The sequence below is a fragment of the Symphalangus syndactylus genome, chromosome 13 (genome assembly GCF_028878055.3).
Source record: "Symphalangus syndactylus isolate Jambi chromosome 13, NHGRI_mSymSyn1-v2.1_pri, whole genome shotgun sequence".
In the NCBI taxonomy this organism is placed as follows: Eukaryota; Metazoa; Chordata; class Mammalia; order Primates; family Hylobatidae; genus Symphalangus; species Symphalangus syndactylus.
This window is the reverse complement of record NC_072435.2, coordinates 37,721,433-37,742,926: the sequence shown is the minus strand read 5'-3', so window position 1 is coordinate 37,742,926 and position 21,494 is coordinate 37,721,433. Positions and strand designations below refer to the sequence as shown.

At 52.9% G+C, this 21,494-nt stretch overlaps 1 protein-coding gene across 2 annotated transcripts; it reads right to left on the bottom strand.

Moving 5' to 3' along the window:
- Positions 1–1,293: 1,293 nt before the first annotated feature.
- CNN1 (calponin 1) lies at positions 1,294–13,007 on the bottom strand. Of its 2 annotated transcripts, none has more exons than XM_055239980.2 (7): positions 12,777–13,007; positions 10,577–10,698; positions 4,889–4,955; positions 4,661–4,798; positions 3,714–3,824; positions 2,149–2,295; positions 1,294–2,068 (listed from the first exon to the last, which is right to left on the bottom strand). In XM_055239980.2, exons 1-7 carry the CDS (start codon positions 12,837–12,839, stop codon positions 1,823–1,825), a joined length of 894 nt encoding a protein of 297 aa, XP_055095955.1. In that variant the 5' UTR covers positions 12,840–13,007; the 3' UTR covers positions 1,294–1,822. The 2 variants fall into 2 exon arrangements, with proteins under 2 accessions (XP_055095955.1, XP_055095956.1); XM_055239981.2 differs by lacking the exon at positions 12,777–13,007 and adding an exon at positions 11,755–11,863.
- Positions 13,008–21,494: the final 8,487 nt, after the last annotated feature.

The following is a 21,494-nucleotide window of genomic DNA, read 5'->3' as shown; positions in this document are numbered from 1 at the left end:
TCTGCCTCTGCAGGTCTCCACGTTCCAGCCTCAACCCCTGCCCTTCCTGGGGAGAAGACAGCTCTGTGCCCCGCTCCTTGCTTCTCTGCCTCCTCTCCTCCTCGGAATCCTGATGGCTGGGGACCTCTCCCTCCTCCCGGGGATAACGGTCCCCTCTGAAATGTGAGGAGGTTGAGGCCCTGGACACAGCCTTTTAGGGTCCCGGGTTGGCAGGCTCAGCCTTAAGAGGGCTGAGAATTAACTGTGCCCTATGGTGCCTTGTGCCAGTCAGTAAAGGGCCATTGCCCTGGCTAAGAAGTGCCCCTCTCCCTGTCCCCTTTCCCCTCCCCACAGTCTGGGGCTAAAGGGTTCACCCTGCCCACAGGGCCCACCAGGACCCCTACCTGTCATCCTTTCTGTATTGATGCCTGGTCTTTACCAGTGATTAAACATGTAGAATATCACCCCATCTGGGGGTAGCATTTCATGACCACATGAGGCTTACTGTCCCCATTATTTTGATGGGAAAACAGGTCTAGGGAGGGGAAGTGATTGCCCGAGGTCACCCAGGCAGCTGCTCTGTGATTCACATGCCATCTAGCTTGTCCCAGTACTCAGGCTTTTTGTCACCACCATCCATAAGCCTCTGGGAGAGCAGTGTGGGGTGTGTGTGTGTGTGTGTGTGTGTGTGTGTGTGTGCGCGCGCGCACGCGCATTGGCTCTCTGGCTGTGCCTTTTTTTTTCTTTCTTTTTTTTTTTTTTTTTGAGATGGAGTCTTGCTCTGTTGCCCGGGCTGGAGTGCAGTGGTGCGATCTCAGCTCACTGCAGCCTAGACCTCCAGGGCTCAAGTGATTCTCCTACCTCAGCCTCCCAAGTAGCCAGGACTACAGGCATGCGCCACCACGCCCTGCTAATTTTTGTATTTTTAGTAGAAACAAGGTGTTACCATGTTGGCCAGTCTGGTCTTGAACTCTTGACCTCAAGTGATCCTCCCACCTCAGCCTCCCAAAGTGCTGGGATTACTGGCGTGAGCCACTGTGCCTGGCTGGCTATGTCTTTTTTACATGTCATAGGGAGTGTATACTGCATGTGTGTACGTATCTGTGTGTGAAAGGGGGGAGTGTGTGTGTGTGGACTTTGCATGTGAGTGTGATGGGGTGCCTGTCCTGTCTAGCTGAGTGGCTACAGTGAGGTGTGTGTCTTAGGGTGCATGTGTGTATGTGCATCTTAGGGTGCATGTGGGCATGTGTGTCCGTGCAGATGTGTGTGCGGGATATGGAGCATATCCAAAACAGAGCAGCTCTGAGGCCTCAGGAGATTTTACAGCCATTTATTGTGCTCCAGTGAAATAGAAAAAAAAGAAAGTGCTCGCGTTACAAACGCCGCTGTCACATCCACATAGTACGCCAGTCGCTGCAAACCAAACCGCGTGTGTCCGCTGGGTCTCTGGGCATGCAGTTTGCTCCCACTGCGGGAATGGGGTGGGGGCAGGCCGAGCCTGGGCTCTGGGGGCTTTGCTGGGGGAGCTTCTGGTCCTGGGGTTACCCACTTGTGAGGGAGTGGGGGGACAGCTGGAATAGCTTTGCTCAGTGCGTCCTTTGGGCGCTGTTGGGGACACCCGGCTCTATGTTGGACCCTGTAGCACTATAGAGCGGAGGGTCCCCTTCCCCCCAATGGGCCCCCCCCAGTCTGCTCTCTCCAAACTCTAACCCTGTAGAGGTTGAGTTCTACAGGGGCTGGAGGATGCCATGCAGGGGAGAGGGGGTCGGCTGGGCCAGGCTGGGTCTAGCCAAGAGCAGCAGCAGCCTCCCTTGGGGGGGAAAACAGGGAAGGCCTTGTGGCCCTAGGCGGAATTGTAGTAGTTGTGTGTGTGGTGGTTGTGGGCGGGCTCGCCCAGCTCTGGGTACTCGGGAGTCAGACAGTACTTGGGGTCGTAGACCTGGCGTGGCAGCCCATACACCGTCATGCCCCGCTGCGAGGCACCCTTGTTGCTGCCCATCTGCAGGCTGACATTGAGCGTGTCGCAGTGCTCCATGCCCAGCCCTGGCTCGAAGATCTGCCGCTTGGTCCCTGGCGCAGTCATGCCAGCCTGCGAAGGGTGCTGTGGTCAGGCCGTGGGGTGGCCAGGGTCCCGGGCCTTGACGGCGTGTCCCGGGGGCCCCCACTCACCTGGCTGGCTCCTTTGTTGGTGCCCATCTGCAGGCTGATGGTCGCCTGGTCCAGAGGCTGGTCTGTGCCCAGCTTGGGGTCGTAGAGGTGGCGCCTGGTGCCGTAGGCCGTCATGCCCTGCTGGCTGGCAAACTTGTTGGTGCCCATCTAGGAAGCCAGAAGGAGAATCACACCAATAATTACAGACCTCATCATGGGCCATGAGGCATAGCTGATGGGAGAAGATGAGGCACCGCTTTATCATTTATTTTTATTTTTATTTTTATTTATTTTTTTTTTTTTTGAGATGGAGTCTTGCTCTGTTGCCCAGGCTGGAGTGCAGTGGCACAATCTCAGCTCACTGAAATCTCCACCTCGCACATTCAAGCAATTGTCCTGCCTCAGCCTCCGGAGTAGCTGGGATCACAGGTGGGCATCACCACGCCTGGATAATTTTTTGTATTTTTAGTAGAAATGGGGTTTCACCATGTTGGCCACGCTGGTCTCGAACTCCTGACCTCAGGTGATCCACCCATCTCACCCTCCCAAAGTGCTGGGATTACAGGGGTGAGCCACTGTGCCTGGCCCATTTTTTATTTTATTTTTATATTTTATTTTGTTCTATTCTATTTTTTTGTTTTATTTTATTTTATTTGAGACAGCATCTCACTCTGTCACCCAGGTTGGAGTGCAGTGGCACAATCTCGGCCCACTGCAACCTCAGCCTCCTGAGTTCAAGCAATTCTCCTGCCTCAGCCTCCTGAGTAGCTGGGACTACAGGCGTGCCCCACCACACCGGCTAGTTTTTGTATTTTTCGTAGTGACAGGGTTTCACCACGTTGGCCAGGCTGGCCTTGAACTCTTGACTTCAAGTGATCCACCCACCTCGGCCTCCCAAAGTGCTAGGATTACAGGCATGAGCCACCACACCCAGCACATTTTCATTTTTTTGAGACAGGGTCTCACTCTGTCGCCCAGGCTGGAGTCCAATGATGCAATCATTGTAACCTTGAACTCCTGGGCTCAAGTGATTCTCCCACTTCAGCCTCCCAAGTAGCTGGGACCACAGGCAGACACCACTGCATTTGGCTAAACTCTTAAATTTGTTGTAGAGATGGCGGTGGAGGGGGGTTCTATTTTGCCCAGGCTGGTCTGAAACACCTGACCTCAAGCAATCCTCCTGCCTCAGCCTCCCGAAGTGCTGGAATTACAGGTGTGAGCCACTGCACCCTGCCTGAGGCACCATTTCGAGACTGGAAACTGGGGCCCAGAGTGGGCCTATCACATGACTGACTTCTAGCATTCAAGTCCCAGTCTGCCATGCATCAGCTGGAAGATCTGTGCAAAAGCGAGCCAGCTTCTCCAGGCCTCAGTTTTCTCATCTGTGGAAAGGGTATGGTGATAACAAGCACCTCTCTGCTAGGGGTGTTGGCAGAGTGAGTGAGTTTGTGAATGGAAGATGTGGATAAGCACAGTACCCGGCCTATAGTATAGTTAATGCCAAATATCCTGTCCCCAAAAGCCTTCAGACACCAGGGTGCCCTCCTGGCCTCTATGACCTCTGCACGGTGAGGACAGGGCGGTACCTGCAGCCCAATGATGTTCCGCCCTTCTCTTAGCTTCCCCGGCTCGAATTTCCGCTCCTGCTTCTCTGCATACTTCACTCCCACGTTCACCTTGTTTCCTTTCGTCTTCGCCTAGGTGGGGCAGGGAAAGCAGGGACTGATGAGGGGGCCTCCAGGCTGCACAGTCCCCTTGGACACTGTTTTGTTGTTGTTGTTGTTGAGACGGAGTCTTGCTCTGTTGCCCAGGCTGGACTGCAGTGGCACGATCTCAGCTCACTGCAAGCTCCGCCTCCCGGCTTCATGCCATTCTCCTGCCTCAGTCTCCCTAGTAGCTGGGACTACAGGTGCCCGCCACCATGCCCGGCTAATTTTGTTTTGTATTTTTAGTAGAGACAGGGTTTCATCATGTTAGCCAGGACGGTCTCGATCTCCTGACCTCGTGATCCGCCTGCCTTGGCCTCCCAAAGTGCTGGGATTACAGGCGTGAGCCACCGTGCCCGGCCGACACTGTTTTTTTTTTTTTTGTTTGTTTGTTTGTTTTGAGATGGAGTCTTGCTCTGTCACCCAGGCTGGGCAGTGGCGCGATCTTGGCTCACTGCAGACTCTGCCTCTCGGGTTCAAGTGATTCTCCTGCTTCAGCCTCCTGAGTAACTGGGATTACAGGCATGCGCCACCACGCCCAGCTAGTTTTTGTATTTTTAGTAGAGACGGGATTTCACCATGTTGGACAGGCTGGTCTCAAACTCCTGGCCTCAAGCAATCCGCTCACCTCGGCCTCCCAAAGTGCTGGGATTACAGGTGTGAGCGACCATGCCCCGGCCCCCTTGGAGGCTGTTGACAGCACCTGCTCCCCCATCCCTGCCCCCCCCACCCAGCCACCTTCACTGGGCTCAGGGGCATAAGCGGCCACACCTGCATCCCAGCCCAGGCTGCCCACCGCCCCCTGCCCAGCCCGCAACCACACTCACCATGCTGGCCAAAGCCAGGAGGGTGGACTGCACCTGTGTATGGTTGGTGTTCTCAAACAGGTCGTTGGCCTCAAAGATGTCATGGGGCTTCACCCCATACTTGGTGATGGCCTTGATGAAGTTGCCGATGTTCTCCAGCTAGAGGGGGGCAGGCAGTGGTCACTGGGGGGAGGGTGGAGGTCTGAGGGGCTTGCAGGCAAGGATGGAAGAGATTGGGTCTGGGCTCACCTGGTGCCAATTTTGGGTTGACTCATTGATCTTCTTCACGGAGCCTGGCTGCAGCTTATTGATGAATCTGAGAAGAGTGGGGAGGGGGTAAGAAAGGTGTCCCTCCAGGGTTCGGCGCAGTGGCTCACGCCTGTAATCCCAGCACTTTGGGAGGCCAAGGCGGGTGGATCACGAGGTCAGGAGAGCGAGACTATCCTGGCCAACATGGTGAAACCCCATCTCTACTAAAAATACAAAAATTAGCCAGGCGTGGTGGTGCATGCCTGTAATCCCAGCTACTTAGGAGGCTGAGGCAATCACTTGAACCCGGGAGGCAGAGGTTGCAGTGAGCTGAGATTGCAACACTGCATTCCAGTCTGGGGACAGAGCGAGACTCCGTCTCAAAAAAAAAAAAAAAAGAAAGAAAGGTGTCCCTCACTCCCCCTCTCCAGCCCAGCCCAGCAGGAGGAGGGTGACAGGATGACCACAAGGGGCCATGCCATACCCTAGCGTCACTTCTCCCTGCAGTCAGCTCTCAGCTGCAGCCCCTCCAAACCACCCAAGCACACACACAAATGGGACGCTGATGCCAAGGAGCTAGACTCAGGTCCCAGTCAGAAAGCCTGCTTATCCAAGCTATGTCCAAGTCTGCAGGATCTCCCAAGCCTCGCTGGCAGGCGTGTCTCAGCGTCCTTTTCTCTTGTAGATAGCAAGAAGCCCACAGGGGCCTCTTCTCTGACTCACTCCTTTAATAATCTCGTCTTTTTTTTCTTTTCTTCTTCTTTTTTTTTAATGTAGGGTCTGGCTCTGTCGCCCAGGTTGGAGTGCAGTGGTGCAATCACAGCTCACTGCAGCCTCAACTTCCCAGGTTCCATCGATCCTCCCACCTCAGCCTTCTGAGTAGCTGGGATCACAGGTGCGTACCACCAAGCCTGGCTGCTATCTTTTCTTTTTTTTTTTTTTTTTTGGAAGAGATGGGGTTTCACTGTATTGCCCAAGCTGGTCTTGAACTCCTGGGCACAAGCGATCCCCCTGCCTCCCAAAGTACTGGGATTACAGGCATGAGTGACAGCACCTGGCCTCATTCAGTCTCTTGACTTTAAGTGCCTCCATATGCCAGCAACTCCCTCATCCAGCTCTCTCCATGGGTGTCTGGGTGTCTCAAATCAAACTCACCCTGCTCCAGACTCCTGACATGCAGCTTCCCCCTCCAGATTCCCCCCTCCCTCCACCTTCCCTGCCTAGCAGTGCCCGCTTCTAGGTGCTCAGCCAGAGCCCTTGGACTTGCCCCCAACTCCCACTTTCTCCTTCTCTCAGCCTCATATCCAGTCCCTCCAGAGTTCTTTGGCTCTGCCTTTTAATGAGTCCAGAAGCCCACCCACTATTCCCCGCCACCTCCACCTGGGTCTCAGCCACTACAGTCTGTTTCCTGGCCTCTTGTAATGGGCTCCCAACTTCCACTTCATCCCCTACAGACCCACCCATCTTCATCCAGCAGCCAGAATTTTTTATTTTTTTTTCCGAGATGGAGTCTTGCTCTGTCACTCAGGCTGGAATGCAGTGGCACAATCTCGGCTCACTGCAACCTCTGTCTCCTGGGTTCAAGCAATTCTCCTGCCTCAGCCTCCCAAGTAGTTGGGATTACAGGTGCCTGCCACCACGCCCGGCTAAATTTTTTGTATTTTCAGCAGAGACCGGTTTCACCATGTTGGTCAGGTTGGTTTCAAACTCCTGACCTAAAGTGATACGCCCACCTCAGCCTCCCAAAGTGCTGGGATTACAGGCGTGAGCCACTGCACCTGGCCCAGAATGGCCTTTTTTAAACAGTTCAAGTTACCGTCCAGTTCCAAATCCTCCAGGAGCCTCCCATTGCCTTCAGAATGAAATCCTAAGTCCTCTGCACGACGAAAATGCCCTCTGTAGAACTGGGCACAGTGGCTCACACCTGTAATCCCAGTGCTTTGGGAGGCCGAGACAGGAGGATGGCTTGAGCCTAGGAGTTTGAGATCAGCCTGGGCAACATGGTGAGACCCATGTCTCTACCAAAAAAAAACCCCGAAAACTTCACCTGGTGTGGTGATGTGTGCCTGTAGTTCCAGCTACTGAGGAGGCTGGGGCTGAAGAGGCTGGGGTAGGAGGATCAATTGAGCCTAGGAAGTCGAGGCTGTAGTGAGCTCTGATTGCACTGCTGTACTCCAGCCCAGGCACCAGAGCAAGACTGTCTCTAAATAAATAAATGAAATGAAAGGCCCTCCACCATCTGACTCCCACTTCACTCTGCGACTTCATCTCCACTTCTGCTCAATCATTTGGTGCTCGTCACGCCAGCCTCCTTCTTGTTTCTTGAACACGCCAAGCACGATCCTACCTCAGGCCTTTGCACTGGTGGCCCCCTCTGCTTTGCTCGCTCTTCTCTCAGGTCCCCTGAGCCCTCCCCTCACTTCATCTAAGGTTCTGTTCAAATGTCACCTCTTCAGAGAGGCCTCCCAGACCACTCTCTAGGAAACTGCAGACTCTCCACCCGCAGACATATTCCTGACCCTCCCATCTTCCCTTCTGTTTAAGTTTTCCCCAGGACACTTACGACCACAAACAAATCTGTGATTATTTGATCAATTATCTGACTGATCTCAACTAGGACTAAAAGTCCTTGAAATCTGAGTTGCGTCTGTTCTATTCACTGTTCCTAGTGCCTAGGCCAGAGCCTGGCACACAGCAGGAACTCATAAATGCTTCTTGTGTGAATGAATGAGTGAATGACCGAGTGCATGGGTGACTGCACTACATTCTTTTTTTTTTAATACTTTAAGTTGTAGGGTACATGTGCACAACGTGCAGGTTTGATACATAGGTATACATGTGCCATGTTGGTTTGCTGCACCCATCGACTCGTCATTTACATTAGGTCTTTTTTTTTTTTTTTTTTTTTTGAGACGGAGTCTCGCTCTGTCACCCAGGCTGGAGTGCAGTGGTGCGATCTCGGCTCACTGCAAGCTCCGCCTCCCGGGTTCACGCCATTCTCCTGCCTCAGCCTCCCGAGTAGCTGGGACTACAAGCGCCTGCCACCACCATGCCTGGCTAATTTTTTGTATTTTTTTTTAGTAGAGATGGGGTTTCACCGTGTTAGCCAGGATGGTCTCGATCTCCTGACCTCGTGATCTGCCCGCCTCGGCCTCCCAAAGTGCTGGGATTACAGGCGTGAGCCACCACGCCCGGCCCACTCTTTATTATTATTATTATTATTATACTTTAAGTTCTAGGGTACATGTGCACAATGTGCAGGTTTGATACATAGGTATACATGTGCCATGTTGGTTTGCTGCACCCATCAACTTGTCATTTACATTAGTTTTTTTTGTTTTGTTTTGTTTTTGAGACAGGGTTTCACTGTCGCCCAGGCTGGAGTGCAGTGGCGTGATCATAGCTCACTGCAGCCTTGACCTCCAGGGCTCAAGCGATCCTCCCACCTCAGCCTCCCGAGTAGCTGGGACCACAGGCGCATGCCACCATGCCCAGCTAATTAAAACAAAAATTTTTTGTAGAGATGGGATCTCACTATGTTGCCCAGGCTGGGACTGCACTATTTGACGTCTGAGCAGTCCTCTGCCTGAGCTGGGACACCAGCATGCCTACCTCCCCATCCGCCAATTCCTTGCTCCTGGTGGATGGGAATGGAACAGGTAAACACCCCCACACCCCTTCTTCTCAGCATCTAGGACTTGATGAGCTGCACCTTCAAAGTCTTCCTAGGGCACTCACAGTCACTCTGCCCTGGGTCAGACTGAAATGCAGATCAGGCCCAGGCTGGGTTTAGGGCCCTGCTATGCATTAAGATTGCAGTGGAGCGGGGCGTGGTGCCTCACACCTATAATCCCAGCACTTTGGAAGGCCGAGGTGGGTGGATCACGAGGTCAGGGGTTCGAGACCAGCCTGACCAACATGGTGAAACCCCGTCTCTACTAAAAATACAAAAATTAGCTGGGCGTGGTGGCGAGCGCCTGTAATCCCAGCTACTCAGGAGGCTGAGGCAGGAGAATTGCTTGAACCTGGGAGGCAGAGCTTGCAGTGAGCCGAGATCACGCCACTGCACTCCAGCCTGGGCGACAGAGCAAGACTCTGTCTCCGAAAAAAAAAAAAAAAAAAAGATTGCAGTGGAGGAGGCCAGGCACGGTGGCTCACGCCTGTAATCCCAGCACTTTGGGACGCCAAGGCAGGGGGCTTACGAGGTCAGGAGATCGAGACCATCCTGGCTAACAAGGTGAAACCCCGTCTCTACTAAAAAATACAAAAAAATTAGCCGGGTGTGGTGGCAGGCGCCTGTAGTCCCAGCTACTCAGGAGGCTGAGGCAGGAGAATGGCGTGAACCTGGGAGGCAGAGCTTGCAGTGAGCCGAGATCGCGCCACTGGACTCCAGCCTGGGCGACAGAGCAAGATTCCATCTCAAAAAAAAAAAAAAAAAAAAAAAGATTGCAGTGGAACTGGGGCTTGGGAGCTGTTAGGGTTTTCACCTCCCTCAGCGATGAGGTTTGGAAGCGAGGAGAAAACCAGGGTCAGCAGGGTGCAGTGGTTCGTGCCTGTAATCCCAGCACTTTGTGAGACTAAGGCGGGCAGATCACTTGAGGTCAGGAGTTCGAGACCAGCCAGGCCAATATGGCAAAATCCCGTCTCTACTAAAAATACAAAAGTTAGCCGGTCAAGGTGGTGGGCGCCTGTAATCCCAGCTGCTCAGGAGGCGGAGGCACTAGAATCACTTGAACCTGGATATCAGAGGTTGCAGTGAGCTGAGATCATGTCACTGCACTCCAGCCTGGGCTACAGAGGAAGACTCAATCTCAAAAAAAAAAAAAAAAGGAAGAAGAAGAAGAAGGTCGGGTGAGGTGGCTTATGCCTGTAATCCCAGCAATTTGGGAGGCTGAGGCAGGTGGATCACTTGAGGTCAGGAGTTTGAGACCAGCCTGGTCAACATGGTGAAACACCGTCTCTACTAAGAAAAAAAAAAAATACAAAAATTAGCTGGGCGTGGTGGCGTGTGCATGTAATCCCAGCACTTTGGGAGGCCGAGGTAGGTGGATCAATTGAGGTCAGGAGTTCGAAACCATCCTGGCCAACATGGTGAAACCCCATCTCTACTTAAAAAAAATACAAAAATTAGCCGGGCATGGTGGTGCGTGCCTGTAATCCCAGCTACTGGGGAGGCTGAGGCAGGAGATTCACTTGAACCCGGGAGGTGGAGGTTGCAATGAGCCGAGATTGTGCCTCTGCACCGCAGCCTGGGCAACAGAACCAGACTGTATCTCAAAAAACAAAAAAAAAGAAAACAGAAAGAAAACCAGGGCCTCCTTTAATTATTGCTGCACATCTCTCCTCACGTCACCAAGCCAGCCATGAACAGCTGTTGGCTGCTGCGTTTTAGCTGTGACTGCTCTTTCTGGGGACTCTGGCGGCCATAGATGGGCCTACCCTGTATAGCATGGTGGTTAAGATTCCAGAGTCATTTCCCTTGAAATAGCGTGGGACTTGGTGCAATGCATTTCACCTGAGCCTCAGTTTTCTGTGCCTGTTAAATGGGTGCAATGATTACTGGCCACCCCAAAGGTATCCAATAGAAAGTGTTCAACTCAGTTCCAGGATCATGGTTGTTTTGGGGGTTGAGGGGCTGCATGGAGTTGGGGGGTGTTGCAGGGTCTGGGCTTCGAGAGCCTCACTCACTCGCAAAGAATGATGCCATCTTTGAGGCCGTCCATGAAGTTGTTGCCGATGCGACGGCCTGTCACCCCCTCGATCCACTCTCTCAGCTCCTGCTCCCGCTGGTGGTCGTACTTCTGGGCCAGCTGGGGCGAGGGGAGGGCAGGGGGCACAGAGAAAGGGGTGAGGATGCAGTGGGGGCAGCCTGGGCTCCCTGGGTCCTGTCCGAGCCTCCTAGAGCCTGATCTCCCTCGTCCTTCCCAACTAAGGCAATTTTGCCCCAGATCCATAGTTGGGGGGTGGGGGCTGGGGCGGGCTGAGAGCCAGGGCTGAGGTGGCACCTGCCCAGGGGGCCATTCCGGGCATTCTGAGGTTTGGCACCAGGGAATGTAGACGAGGGGTGGGGTGTGGGGAGCTGGATCCTCTAAGCTAGAGGGGTGGCGCCCGGCCCCCTGGTTTTCCGTCCAGGCCAAACTTGGGGCTTCTCTTCCTCTAGCCCTGCCCCCTCTGCGCCCCCTGTTGGAAGAGGGGGCACCTCAGGAAGGGAAGAAGGAGGTCTAAGGAGGTGCCCCTGGGTGCTGGCTTGCAGAAGAGTGCTGGTCATACGTCTCTGTCTCTCTATGTCCCCCAGGTCTTCAGCTCCAGGGCTCTGTCTCTGGTTAGGGGTGGGGGCTTGTCTCTGTCTTAGCCCCCACCCCTTGCATATCTGTATGTCTCTCTCCCTCTTATCCCCCCCGACTCCTCTGTCTCTCTCTTCCCCAGCGCTGTCTTTCCTTGGCGCAGTCTTGGGTCCCCATCTCTCAGGGTGGCTAGTCCCTGTCTGGCCAGGGGTAGGGCTCTTGGGTCTTGCATCTCTGCCTCTCTAGGTCTTTCTCTGTCTCCAGGTTTCCTGCCTGGGGTGGGGGTGGGGTGGGGCTCTGTCTCCCCTCTCTGCCCCTCCATCCTTGTTTAGGTCTTATCTCGCTCCTGGCTCGCCATCCCCGTCTGTTCCCTAGGGTGTCTCAGGCTCCCAGTATCTCTGTCTGCCTCTCCCCCCACCTCCGCGCTTTTCCCTCTCTCCACTGTCCCCCCCTCCCCCACTCCACTCCCATTTCTCCAGAACCCTCCGCCCCACCCCAGCCAGGCTCCCAGCCCCTAGGGGACCGGGCTGCCTCTTCTTCTCCCGGGTGAGTGGGGGGAGGTGGGAGGGGCGGCCCCCTCACCTGGCCCCGGCCCTGCCGCCCCCCACGCCACCAGCCCGGCTTTATAGAGCAAACCGGCCCTTATATAGCGTGGCCTGGGCTCCCCGAGGCCGCCTTATAAGGCGCGGCGGCTCTGCGCGGCTCTGGGGCCGGTGCTCGGGGGAGGAGGGCGGCGCTGGGATCTGTCTCTCGCCCGAAGACCCGCCCCCCACCAGCCCCCTCCTCCAGCCCCGAGGATCCCTCGACCCAGGTTCCAACCCAGTCCCCCACTTCCTCAGCGTGGCACCCTGGGAAAAGCCACCCTAAGCCTCAGTGTTCCCCTCTGTCAAATGGGGCAGGAACTCCTCCCTCGGCAATACTGTTGGGGCGATTCCAGTGGGCTGGAAGCTTCAAGTCCTCCAGCTGGGATAAGCTGAGCCCATCGTGGTGTATGGGGGGTGAGTCCGGGGTCCGAGCGCTGTACCTGCTTTACCTGGGACCCCAGCTATTTGCCTTGCCTCTCCAAACCTCAGTTTACCCAACCATAGCATGAAGGTGGTGTCCAGGTATCTTCCTAGCTCCACAGTTAGGAGACCCCTGCCGCACTTCTGATGCCCGCTTCCTGCCCTCCACCGTCCCCCTCTGCCTTCAGGATCTCCCACACTTTCCCGGCGTCACTTCCCAGGAACCCCAGCACTCAAGCACTCCCCAATTTCTTTGTCAGGCTGGGGGATATGGAAAAATCAACAAGTCTTCCCCCTGTGTTGTTCCCCCCAAGAACAGGAAGGGTTGACAGAAGACTGATCAGGTAGGTATCTTTGCAATGGACTGACCCCCTCTGTTTATGTGTGGCTGTGTGCCCCCCCCATTCCACCCCTAACCATAGCTGGGAGCCCTGGGACGTTCAGGGGGAGACAGGCAGCCCCTATCCCATATCACTCCCTTTTCCCCTCTCAGTTTCCAAGTCACATAGGATAGGCAGGATGGGGTTCAAGGGACCCCAAGCTCAGGGCTCTGGCCTGGCAGGACGTGTGGGCCAGGCCAAGGAGGCCCTCCAGCCCTACCTTGTTCTTAACCTCAGCTGACAGCCCGTAGGCAGGACCTCGGTTGAAGTGAGCAGAGGACATGCTGGCCGGTGGGCTCTGGCGGGGGCAGTGGCGGCACTGACGCTGAGAACCAAGGCAGCAGCTGAAGTTCCGTCTGCACCCTCTTCCCTCCTCACATGTTTTTGAAGCTCCGGAGGCGGCCCGGGTCTCTTCCAGGGCCGTTCCATTGGCTGTAGGGGCCTGCCAAGGGGCGGGGCACCCCCTCCAAACTCGGCTGCCTTCCCCCCCCTTGTGATGTCAGGCCCTTGGTATTGGGAGCTGATTGTGTCATTGTTTCCACCTAGGGGGGCAGCCTGCGTTATTCTGGGGGGGCTTGGTCAGACAGAGACCAGCCTTCTTCCACCCACCCCTCCCACTGTCCATTGGGCCTCTGGCTGGGTCTGAGTCTCTTTGTCTCTGAGGTCATCTCTCTTTATCTCTCTGGAGTCTTGAGGCAGGACTGACACCCATGGTAGTTTAGTGAGCACCATCCCGGGTTTATCTCCAGATACTAACAGTCTATAGCCTTAGGTAAGCCCCTTCTCCTCTCTGGGCCTCTATGGCCACATCTGTAAAATGGGCTAATGATAGTGCCTGCCTCATGGGAGAGTTGTAAAGATCAGAAGAATATGCCTGTTACATGCCCAGCACAGTGCCCGGCACAGCAGAGGGACTCGGGCCATAGCATTCTTTTTTTTTAAGGCAAGGTTTCACTCTGTCCCCTCGGCTGGAGTGCGTGGCACAATCACAGCTTACTGCAGCCTTGACCTCCCAGGCTCAAGTGATCCTCCCATCTCAGCCCATCCAAGTCATTAGAATTACAGACTTTTGCCACCAACCTGGCTAATTTTATTTTTTTTAGAGATGGGGTCTCGCTATGTTGCCCAGACTGGTCTCAAATTTCTGGGTTCAAGCAATCTGCCTGCCTTGGCCTCCCAAAACGCTGGGATTTACAGGTATGAGTCACCATGCCCAGCCTATAGCATTCTTTATGCTGAGGGTCCAGCACCCCAGTTCTGTCTCCTCCAGCCCCTCATAAGGACCTGGGGGAGCAGAGATCCTGGGTCTCACCCTCCCCATCCGCTTGTGTGTCACCTGAACCACAGGGTGACTTTGTTGGCAAGTCCCAGGCCATGAACTGTGTCCCTGTCAAACAGCCCTACCCAGCCAGATCTCACCCCTGGACCACAGGGGTGGGTGGATGCTATGCCCACATCATGCCCCACATGGCAAGGCCATGTTTGTGACACTTGGATGACATGTCTGCAACCTGCCACACACTAATGATATGTTAAGGATATGCAGTTTATCAGTCACATGCTAATGGCATGGCTGCAATATGTCAGATGACTACAGCCCTTATGTCAGGCCATGTTCCAACTCTGTACATATATCCATTCAATTCTCATGACACCCTCAGAGATGGACACTGTTATTATTATTATTATTATTTAGAGACAGAGTCTCACTCTATTCCCCAGGCTGGAGTGCAGTGACTCTATCTCGGCTCACTGCAACCTCCACTCCTAGATTCAAGCGATTCTCCTGCCTCAGCCTCCGAAATAGCTGGGATGACAGGTGTCTGCCACCACGCCTGGCTATTTTTTGTATTTTTAGTAGAGACAGGGTTTTGCCATGTTAGCCAGGCTGGTCTCGAACTCCTGACCTCAGTTGATCTGCCCACCTCAGCCTCGCAAAGTGCTGGGATTACAGGCGTGAGCCACCGTGCCCAGCTGACACTGTTATTATTAATACAAGTACTTTGCTTTACAGGTGGGGAAACTGAGGCACAGGGGCTTGGAATCACTTTTTCAGCGTCACACAGCAGGCCGGGGCAGAGGAGAATTTGAGACCATGCTTCATGAACCTCAACTATGAGGCTAAGGTGGGGTTTCTCAACCTCCACACTGTTGACAGCTGAGGCTGGATAATTCTTCATGGTTGGGGGGCTGCCTTGGGCATTCATTGTAAGACTTCAAGAAGCATGCCTGGCCTCTACCTGCTACATGCCAATAGCACTCTCTTAGTCCTAATAAACAGAAATGTTGAGGCACTGCGGCAGGACCTTGTCTGTAGTCCCAGCTACTAAGGAGGCTGAGGTGGGAGGATCGCTTGAGCCCAGGGGTTTGAGACCCATCTGGCCAACATAGCAAGACCATGGTCTCTAAAAAAGAAAAATTAAAAGAAGAAATGTCTACACACATTGCCAATGTCCCGTGATTGGGGTCGGGGTGGAAGCAGATCACCCCTGTTTGCAAATCACTGAGCTAAGGCAATGTGCTAGTTGATGGCATGTCATGATATGTCGAACATACACGAAAATACATAAAATACAAGGCCAAGGCGGGAGGATCGCTTGAGCTCTGGAGTTCGAGACCACCTTAGGCAACATAGCGAGACCCCGTCTCTATTTAAAAAAAAAAAAGAAAGAAAAAATAGAAAGAACATAAAATGAGCTAACAATTAGCACCTGCTACGTACTAAGCGCTTTGAGCCTGTTAACTCATTCCTCACGACAGCCTTATGAGGTGGGTCTATACGAGGCACAGAGAGGTGACGCCGAATGGCCGGATCACACAGCTCGAGGGTGGCAGGGGTGGGATTCGAACGTGCAGATTCCTGGATCCCTCCCAAACTGAGCGGCCCTCGGGGGGGCGCAGGTCGCTACTGCGCATGTGAGGACCTGCAGCCGGCGCCCCCTGGCGGCCCTGGAGGGGTGGGGGCGTGACCTGGCGAGGGCCAGGCGGCGATGACGTCACGCGATTACTCACTCGGCCCCGCCCCCCGGCCCGCGGCCTCTTGGCCATTTATAGAATGTGCACGGGCTCTGAAGTCACGGCCCAGGCACGACGGGGGCGGGGTGGGGGAGCTCTTGGCGTGCCCCCCAACGGGGCAGCCCCGGGTACCCCCAGGGGGCAGCCCTTTCTGGGACTGCCTTGTCCCTCTGATTGTGTAGTAGGTCTGTGTCTCTGTATCTCCGTCTCTGGGTCGCCAAGTCTTTTTCTGTCTCTGCGTCTCTGTTTCTGTTCCTGGTCTTTGAGTTTCTCTTCATGTCGCTGTCGCTGTATTGTCCCTGTCTCTCTTCGCGTCTCTTTCTGGTAGATGGGGGTAGAGGCATTAGAGGAGGCTGATCCCATATCGAGGCCCCAATCCCAGTAGACACCCGAGCGTCATCCCTTATTCGCTCCTTTCTGGCATTTTCCAGGTTCTAGCCCCTCTGTGCCTCGGTTTACCGTCTAAATGAGAAGTGTGGGATCTTGTAAGAGGCAAGGTGTCCCGAAGGGTCTAGGACATTGTAGGAAAGCCATGCCTCAACTTTAGGGGACCCCCTAAAACCTTTCTGATGCTCAGAACCATTTAAAACTCACACCCGGCCGGGCGCGGTGGCTCACGCCTGTAATCCCAGCACTTTGAGAGGCCAAAGCGGGTGGATCATCTGAGGTCAGTAGTTTGAGACCAGCCTGACCAACATAGTGAAACCCCGTCTCTACTAAAAATACAAAATTAGCCAGGCATGGTGGTACATGCCTGTAATCCCAGCTACTCGGGAGGCTGAGGCAGGAGAATCGCTTGAACCCAACATGGCAGGCAGAGGTTGCAGTGAGCCAAGATCACACCACTGCACTCCAGCCTGGGCCACGGGAGTGAGACTCCGACTCAAAAAATGTAAAAAAAAATAAAACCCACACTCACACGTGTTTGTCTGTGTGTTTTGGGGAAAGTCAAAGCCCTGCTCTGCACTGGCCTATCTTGGCAGCCTGCTCTGCCAAGCCCCCTCCTCACCAAGCTTTCCTATCCAGAAATCTGGCAGAGGCTTTTTTTTTGAGACGGAGTCTCGCTCTGTCACCCAGGCTGGAGTGCAGTGGCGCGATCTCAGCTCACTGCAAGCTCCGCCTCCCGGGTTCACGCCATTCTCCTGCCTCAGCCTCTCTGAGTAGCTGGGACTACAGGCGCCCGCCACCACACCAGGCTAATTTTTTTTTTTTTTTTTTTTTGTATTTTTAGTAGAGACGGGGTTTCATCATGGTCTCAATCTCCTGACCTCGTGATCTGCCCGCCTCGGCCTCCCAAAGTGCTGAGATTACAAGCGTGAGCCACTGCGCCCAGCCAGAGGCTCTTGTTCTTAAAGGCTTCTGTTATGGGAACACTCACTCCATGCCAGCCACAATCTCTTTTAATCCTCACCGTCACCTTCTCAGGGTGGAAACGCATAGGTCCATTTTATAGATGGGTAACTCAAGGTTCAGAGAAGCCAAGCCATCCTCCCAGGGTAACACTGTTCCTACCTTTTCTTCCAAGTCCTTCCAGATGTGCTGTTTCTTCTTCTTCTTCTCCTTCTTCTTCTTCTTCTTCTTCTTCTTCTTCTTCTTCTTCTTCTTCTTCTTCTTCTTCTTCTTCTTCTTCTTCTTCTTCTTCTTCTTCTCCTTCTCCTCCTCCTCCTTCTCCTTCTCCTTCTCCTCCTTCTCCTTCTCCTTCCCCTTTCCCTTCCCCTTCCCCTTCCCCTTCTTCCTTCTTCTTTCTTCTTTCTTCCTCTTCTTTCTTTCTTCATTCTTCTTTTCTTCTTCTTCTCCTTCTTCTTCTTCTTCTTCTTCTTCTTCTTCTTCTTCTTCTTCTTCTTCTTCTTCTTCTTCTTCTTCTTCTTCTTCTTCTTCTTTTCTGCTTCTTCTTCTGCTTCTTCTTCTTCTGCTTCTTCTGCTTCTTTCTGATGCTGCTTCTGCTTCTTCTTCTTCTGCTTCTTCTTCTGCTTCTTTCTGCTGCTGCTTCTGCTTCTTCTTTCTTCTTTCTTCCTTCTGCTTCTCCTTCTCCTCCTTCTCCTTCTTCCCCTTCTTCCTTCTCTCTTCTCCCTTCTCCTTCTTTCTTCTTCTTCTCCTTTTTTTTGAGTCAGAGTATCGCTCTGTCGCTCAGTCTGGAGTGGCAAGATCTCGGTTCAGTGCAAGCTCCACCTCCCAGTTTCAAGCAATTATGGGGCGTCAGCCTCCCAAGTAGCTGGGATTACAGGCACCTGCTACCACACTGGGCTGCAGATGTGTTTCTTGAGTCCCCAAACACGTTCCCACCTCAGGGTCTTTACAATAGCAGTTCCTGCCACCTGGAACACATTTCTGCAAGATGCCCGCATGGCCTCTCCGCAACTTCATTCAGTCTCTGCTCTAATATCACCTCTCAGAGAGGCCTTCCCTGACCACCTGCTGTAAAATAATAGCATCTCTCACCCCCAGACTGTGAGTGGGTGGACACAGAGGGAGCTGTTCACTTACAGTCTGGGTGCAGCGGCTCATGTCTGTAATCCCAGCACTTTGGAAGGCCAAGATGGGCAGATTGCTTGAGTCCAGGAGTTCAAGACGAGCCTGGGAGACATGGCAGGGCCCTGCCTCTACAAAAAAAAAAAAAAAGAGCTTTTAAAAATGTGCACTTTGGGAGGCCAAGGTAGGAGGATTGCTTGAGCCCAGGAGTTGGAGGCTACAGTGAGCTATGATCATGACACTGCTTTTTTTTTTTTTTTTTTAGACGGAATCTCTCTGTCACCCAGGCCGGAGTACAGTGGCATGATCTCAGCTCACTACAACTTCCACCTCCCAGGTTCAAGCAATTCTCCTGACTCAGCCTACTGAGTAGCTGGGATTACAGGTGCCCACCACCATACCGGGCTAATTTTTGTATTTTTAGTAGAGACGGGGTTTCACCATGTTGGCCAGACTGGTCTCGAACTACTGACCTCAGGTAATCTGCTTGCCTCGGCCTCCCAAAGTGCTGGGATTACAGGCGTGAGCCACTGTGCCCGGCCATGCCATTGCATTTTAGTTTGGGTGAAAAATAAATAAATAAGAAAAGAATGCTTGACGGCCGGGCGCGGTGGCTCATGCCTGTAATCCCAGCACTTTGGGAGGCCAAGGCAGGCGGATCATGAGGTCAGGAGATCGAGACCATCCTGGTGAACGCAGTGAAACCCCATCTCTACTAAAAATACAAAAAATTAGCCGGGCGTGGTGGTGGGTGCCTGTAGTCCCAGCTACTCGGGAGGCTGAGGCAGGAGAATGGCGTCAACCCATCGGGCAGAGCTTGCAGTGAGCTGAGATCGCACCACTGCATTCCAGCCTGGGCGACAGAGCGAGACTCTGTCTCAAAACAAAAACAAAAACAAAAAAACAAAACAAAAATAAAGGAATGCTTGACAACATGTAATGCAGAGGAGGCTGTGGGAACATTGTTGATGAGTGTGGGCAATTTGTTGATAGTTTCCCAAATGACAAATGTCCTTACCTTCTGAACAAGTATATCCTCTATTTTAGAATATTTCTCAGAAGTACAAGTGTAGGTGTGAAGAATGACATATGTGCAGGAACATTTATTGCAGTGGCCTTGTCATAATAAATCACTGTATAAATCCCATCAACCTGGGACAAGGGAGATAGACAAAGTTGAAGTTAAAACATATAGCAGGTTGTTTCAACTAAATGAAGACACTGTAGCACTGTGGTTAAGAGTGGGGACCCCAGCTGGGTGCGGTGACTCATGCCTGTAATCCCAACACTTTGGGAGGCTGAGGCGGGCGAATCACCTGAGGTCAGGAGTTCAAGACCAGGCTGGCCAACATGGTGAAACTCCATCTCTACAAAAACTACAAAAATTAGCTGGGCGTAATGGCGGGAGCCTATAATCCCAGCTACTCAGGAGGCTGAGGGAGGGGGTTTCACCATGTTGGTCAGGCTGGTCTTGAACTCCTGACCTTGTGATCCGTCCGCTTCGGACTCCCAAAGTGCTGGGATTACAGGTGTAAGCCACTGCACCCGGCACATTGCATTTATTTATATCTATCTATCTATCTATCTATCTATCTATCTATCTATCTATCTTAGACATGAGGTCTCACTATGATGCCCAGGCTGGACTTGAACTCCTGGGCTCAAGTGATCCTCCTGCCTCAGCCTCCTAAATAGCTAGAACTACAGTGCCACCGTGCCTGGCCCTCATTGCATTTACTTGTCATATCTCCATACATTCCTACAGTCTATAATAGCCCCTGGGTCTTTCAGGACCTTGACACTTTTGAAGAGTGCTGGTCAGTTATTTTGTAGATTGTCTTCGAGTTTGGTTTGCCTTGAATAAACTGAGGTGTTTGCATTACCAGGAAGAATACCAGAGGGGTGATGATGTACCCTTCTAAGTGTGTCATACCAAGGCCTTCTTGATATCACCATGACTCATTGCTGGTGATATTAATGTTGGTCCCTTGGTTAAGGTGGTGTCTGCTAGGATCTTTCACTATGAAGCTACTACTTTTTATAGGGTTCTTTCTGGGACTGCAATGTTAAAGACTGCACCAGGGCCTCACATATGGTGTTCTGTGTTAATACATACAGTACATAAAATATGTACATACTTGGTTTTTTGTTGTTGTTGTTTGTTTGTTTGTTTTTTTGAGACAGAGTCTTGCTCTGTCGCCCAGGCTGGAGTGCAGTGGTGCAATCTCGGCTCACTGCAAGCTCTGCCTCCCGGGTTCACGCCATTCTCCTGCCTCAGCCTCCCGAGTAGCTGGGACTACAGGCACCCACCACCACGCCCGGCTAATTTTTTGTATTATTTTTAGTAGAGAATGGATTTCACCATGTTAGCCCGGATGGTCTCGATCTCCTGACCTCGTGATCCTCCCGCCTCGGCTTCCCAAAGTGGTGGGATTACAGGCATGAGCCACCGCGCACGGCCTGTACATACTTGTTTTTAAAAGACTACTGGCCTGGTGTGGTGGCACATGCCTGTAATCCCAGCACTTTAGGAGGCCAAGATGGGTGGATCGCTGTACCCCAGGAGCTTCAGACAAGCCTTGGTAACATATTAAGACCCCATCTTTAATTTAAAATAATAACAATAGGCTGGGCGTGGTGGCTCACGCCTGTAATCCCAGCACTTTGGGAGGCCGAGGCTGGCAGATCACGGGATCAGGAGATCAGACCATCCTGGAGAATGTGGTGAAACCCCGTCTCTACTAAAAATACAAAAAAATTAGCCGGGCATGGTGGCGGGCGCCTGTAGTCCCAGCTACTGGGGAGGCTGAGGCAGGAGAATGGCGTGAGCCCAGGAGGCGGAGCTTGCAGTGAGCCGAGATCGTGCCACTGCACTCCAGCCTGGGCGACGGAGCAAGACTCCATCTCAAAAAATAAATAAATAAATAAATAAATAAATAAATAAATAAATAAATAGTAATGACTGGGCATGGTGGCTAACGCCTGTAATCCTGGCACTTTGGGAGGCTGAAGCGGGAGGATCACTTGAGCCCAGGAGTTCGAGACCAGCCTAGGCAACATGGTGAAACTCCGTCTCTACTAAAAATATAAAAATTAGCCGGGTATGGTGGCACGCGCCCATAGTCCCAGCTACTCGGGAGGCTGAGGCAGGAGAATTGCTTGAATGTGGGAGGCAGAGGTTGCGATTAGCCCAGATTGCACCACTGCACTCCAACCTGGGCGACAGTGCCAGACTCCGTCTCCAAAAATAAAATAAAATAAAATAAAATATTAAAAGACTACTTCTGGAAGGATAAATAAGAAAACAAAAGCCATGACCACCTCAAGAGAAGGACACCAGTAACTCTGAAGGCCACAGCCAGGTCAGTGACCCCATCATCTTACCCAGTCCCCAGCTAAGCAGAGCTCACTCTGCTTGCTTGTAGCTGCGGGAGCTTGACAGAGGGCAGTAGCG

Bases quoted from the DNA above. Each gene is read 5' to 3' on its own strand.
- CNN1 (XM_055239980.2), bottom strand. From the start codon at position 12,839: ATGTCCTCTGCTCACTTCAACCGAGGTCCTGCCTACGGGCTGTCAGCT. The intron at 3,825-4,660 runs GTGAGTGTGGTT...TGCCCCACCTAG, and splicing joins TCCTGGCTTTGGCCAGCATG to GCGAAGACGAAAGGAAACAA. The intron at 2,069-2,148 runs GTGAGTGGGGGC...CACCCTTCGCAG, and splicing joins CCAACAAAGGAGCCAGCCAG to GCTGGCATGACTGCGCCAGG.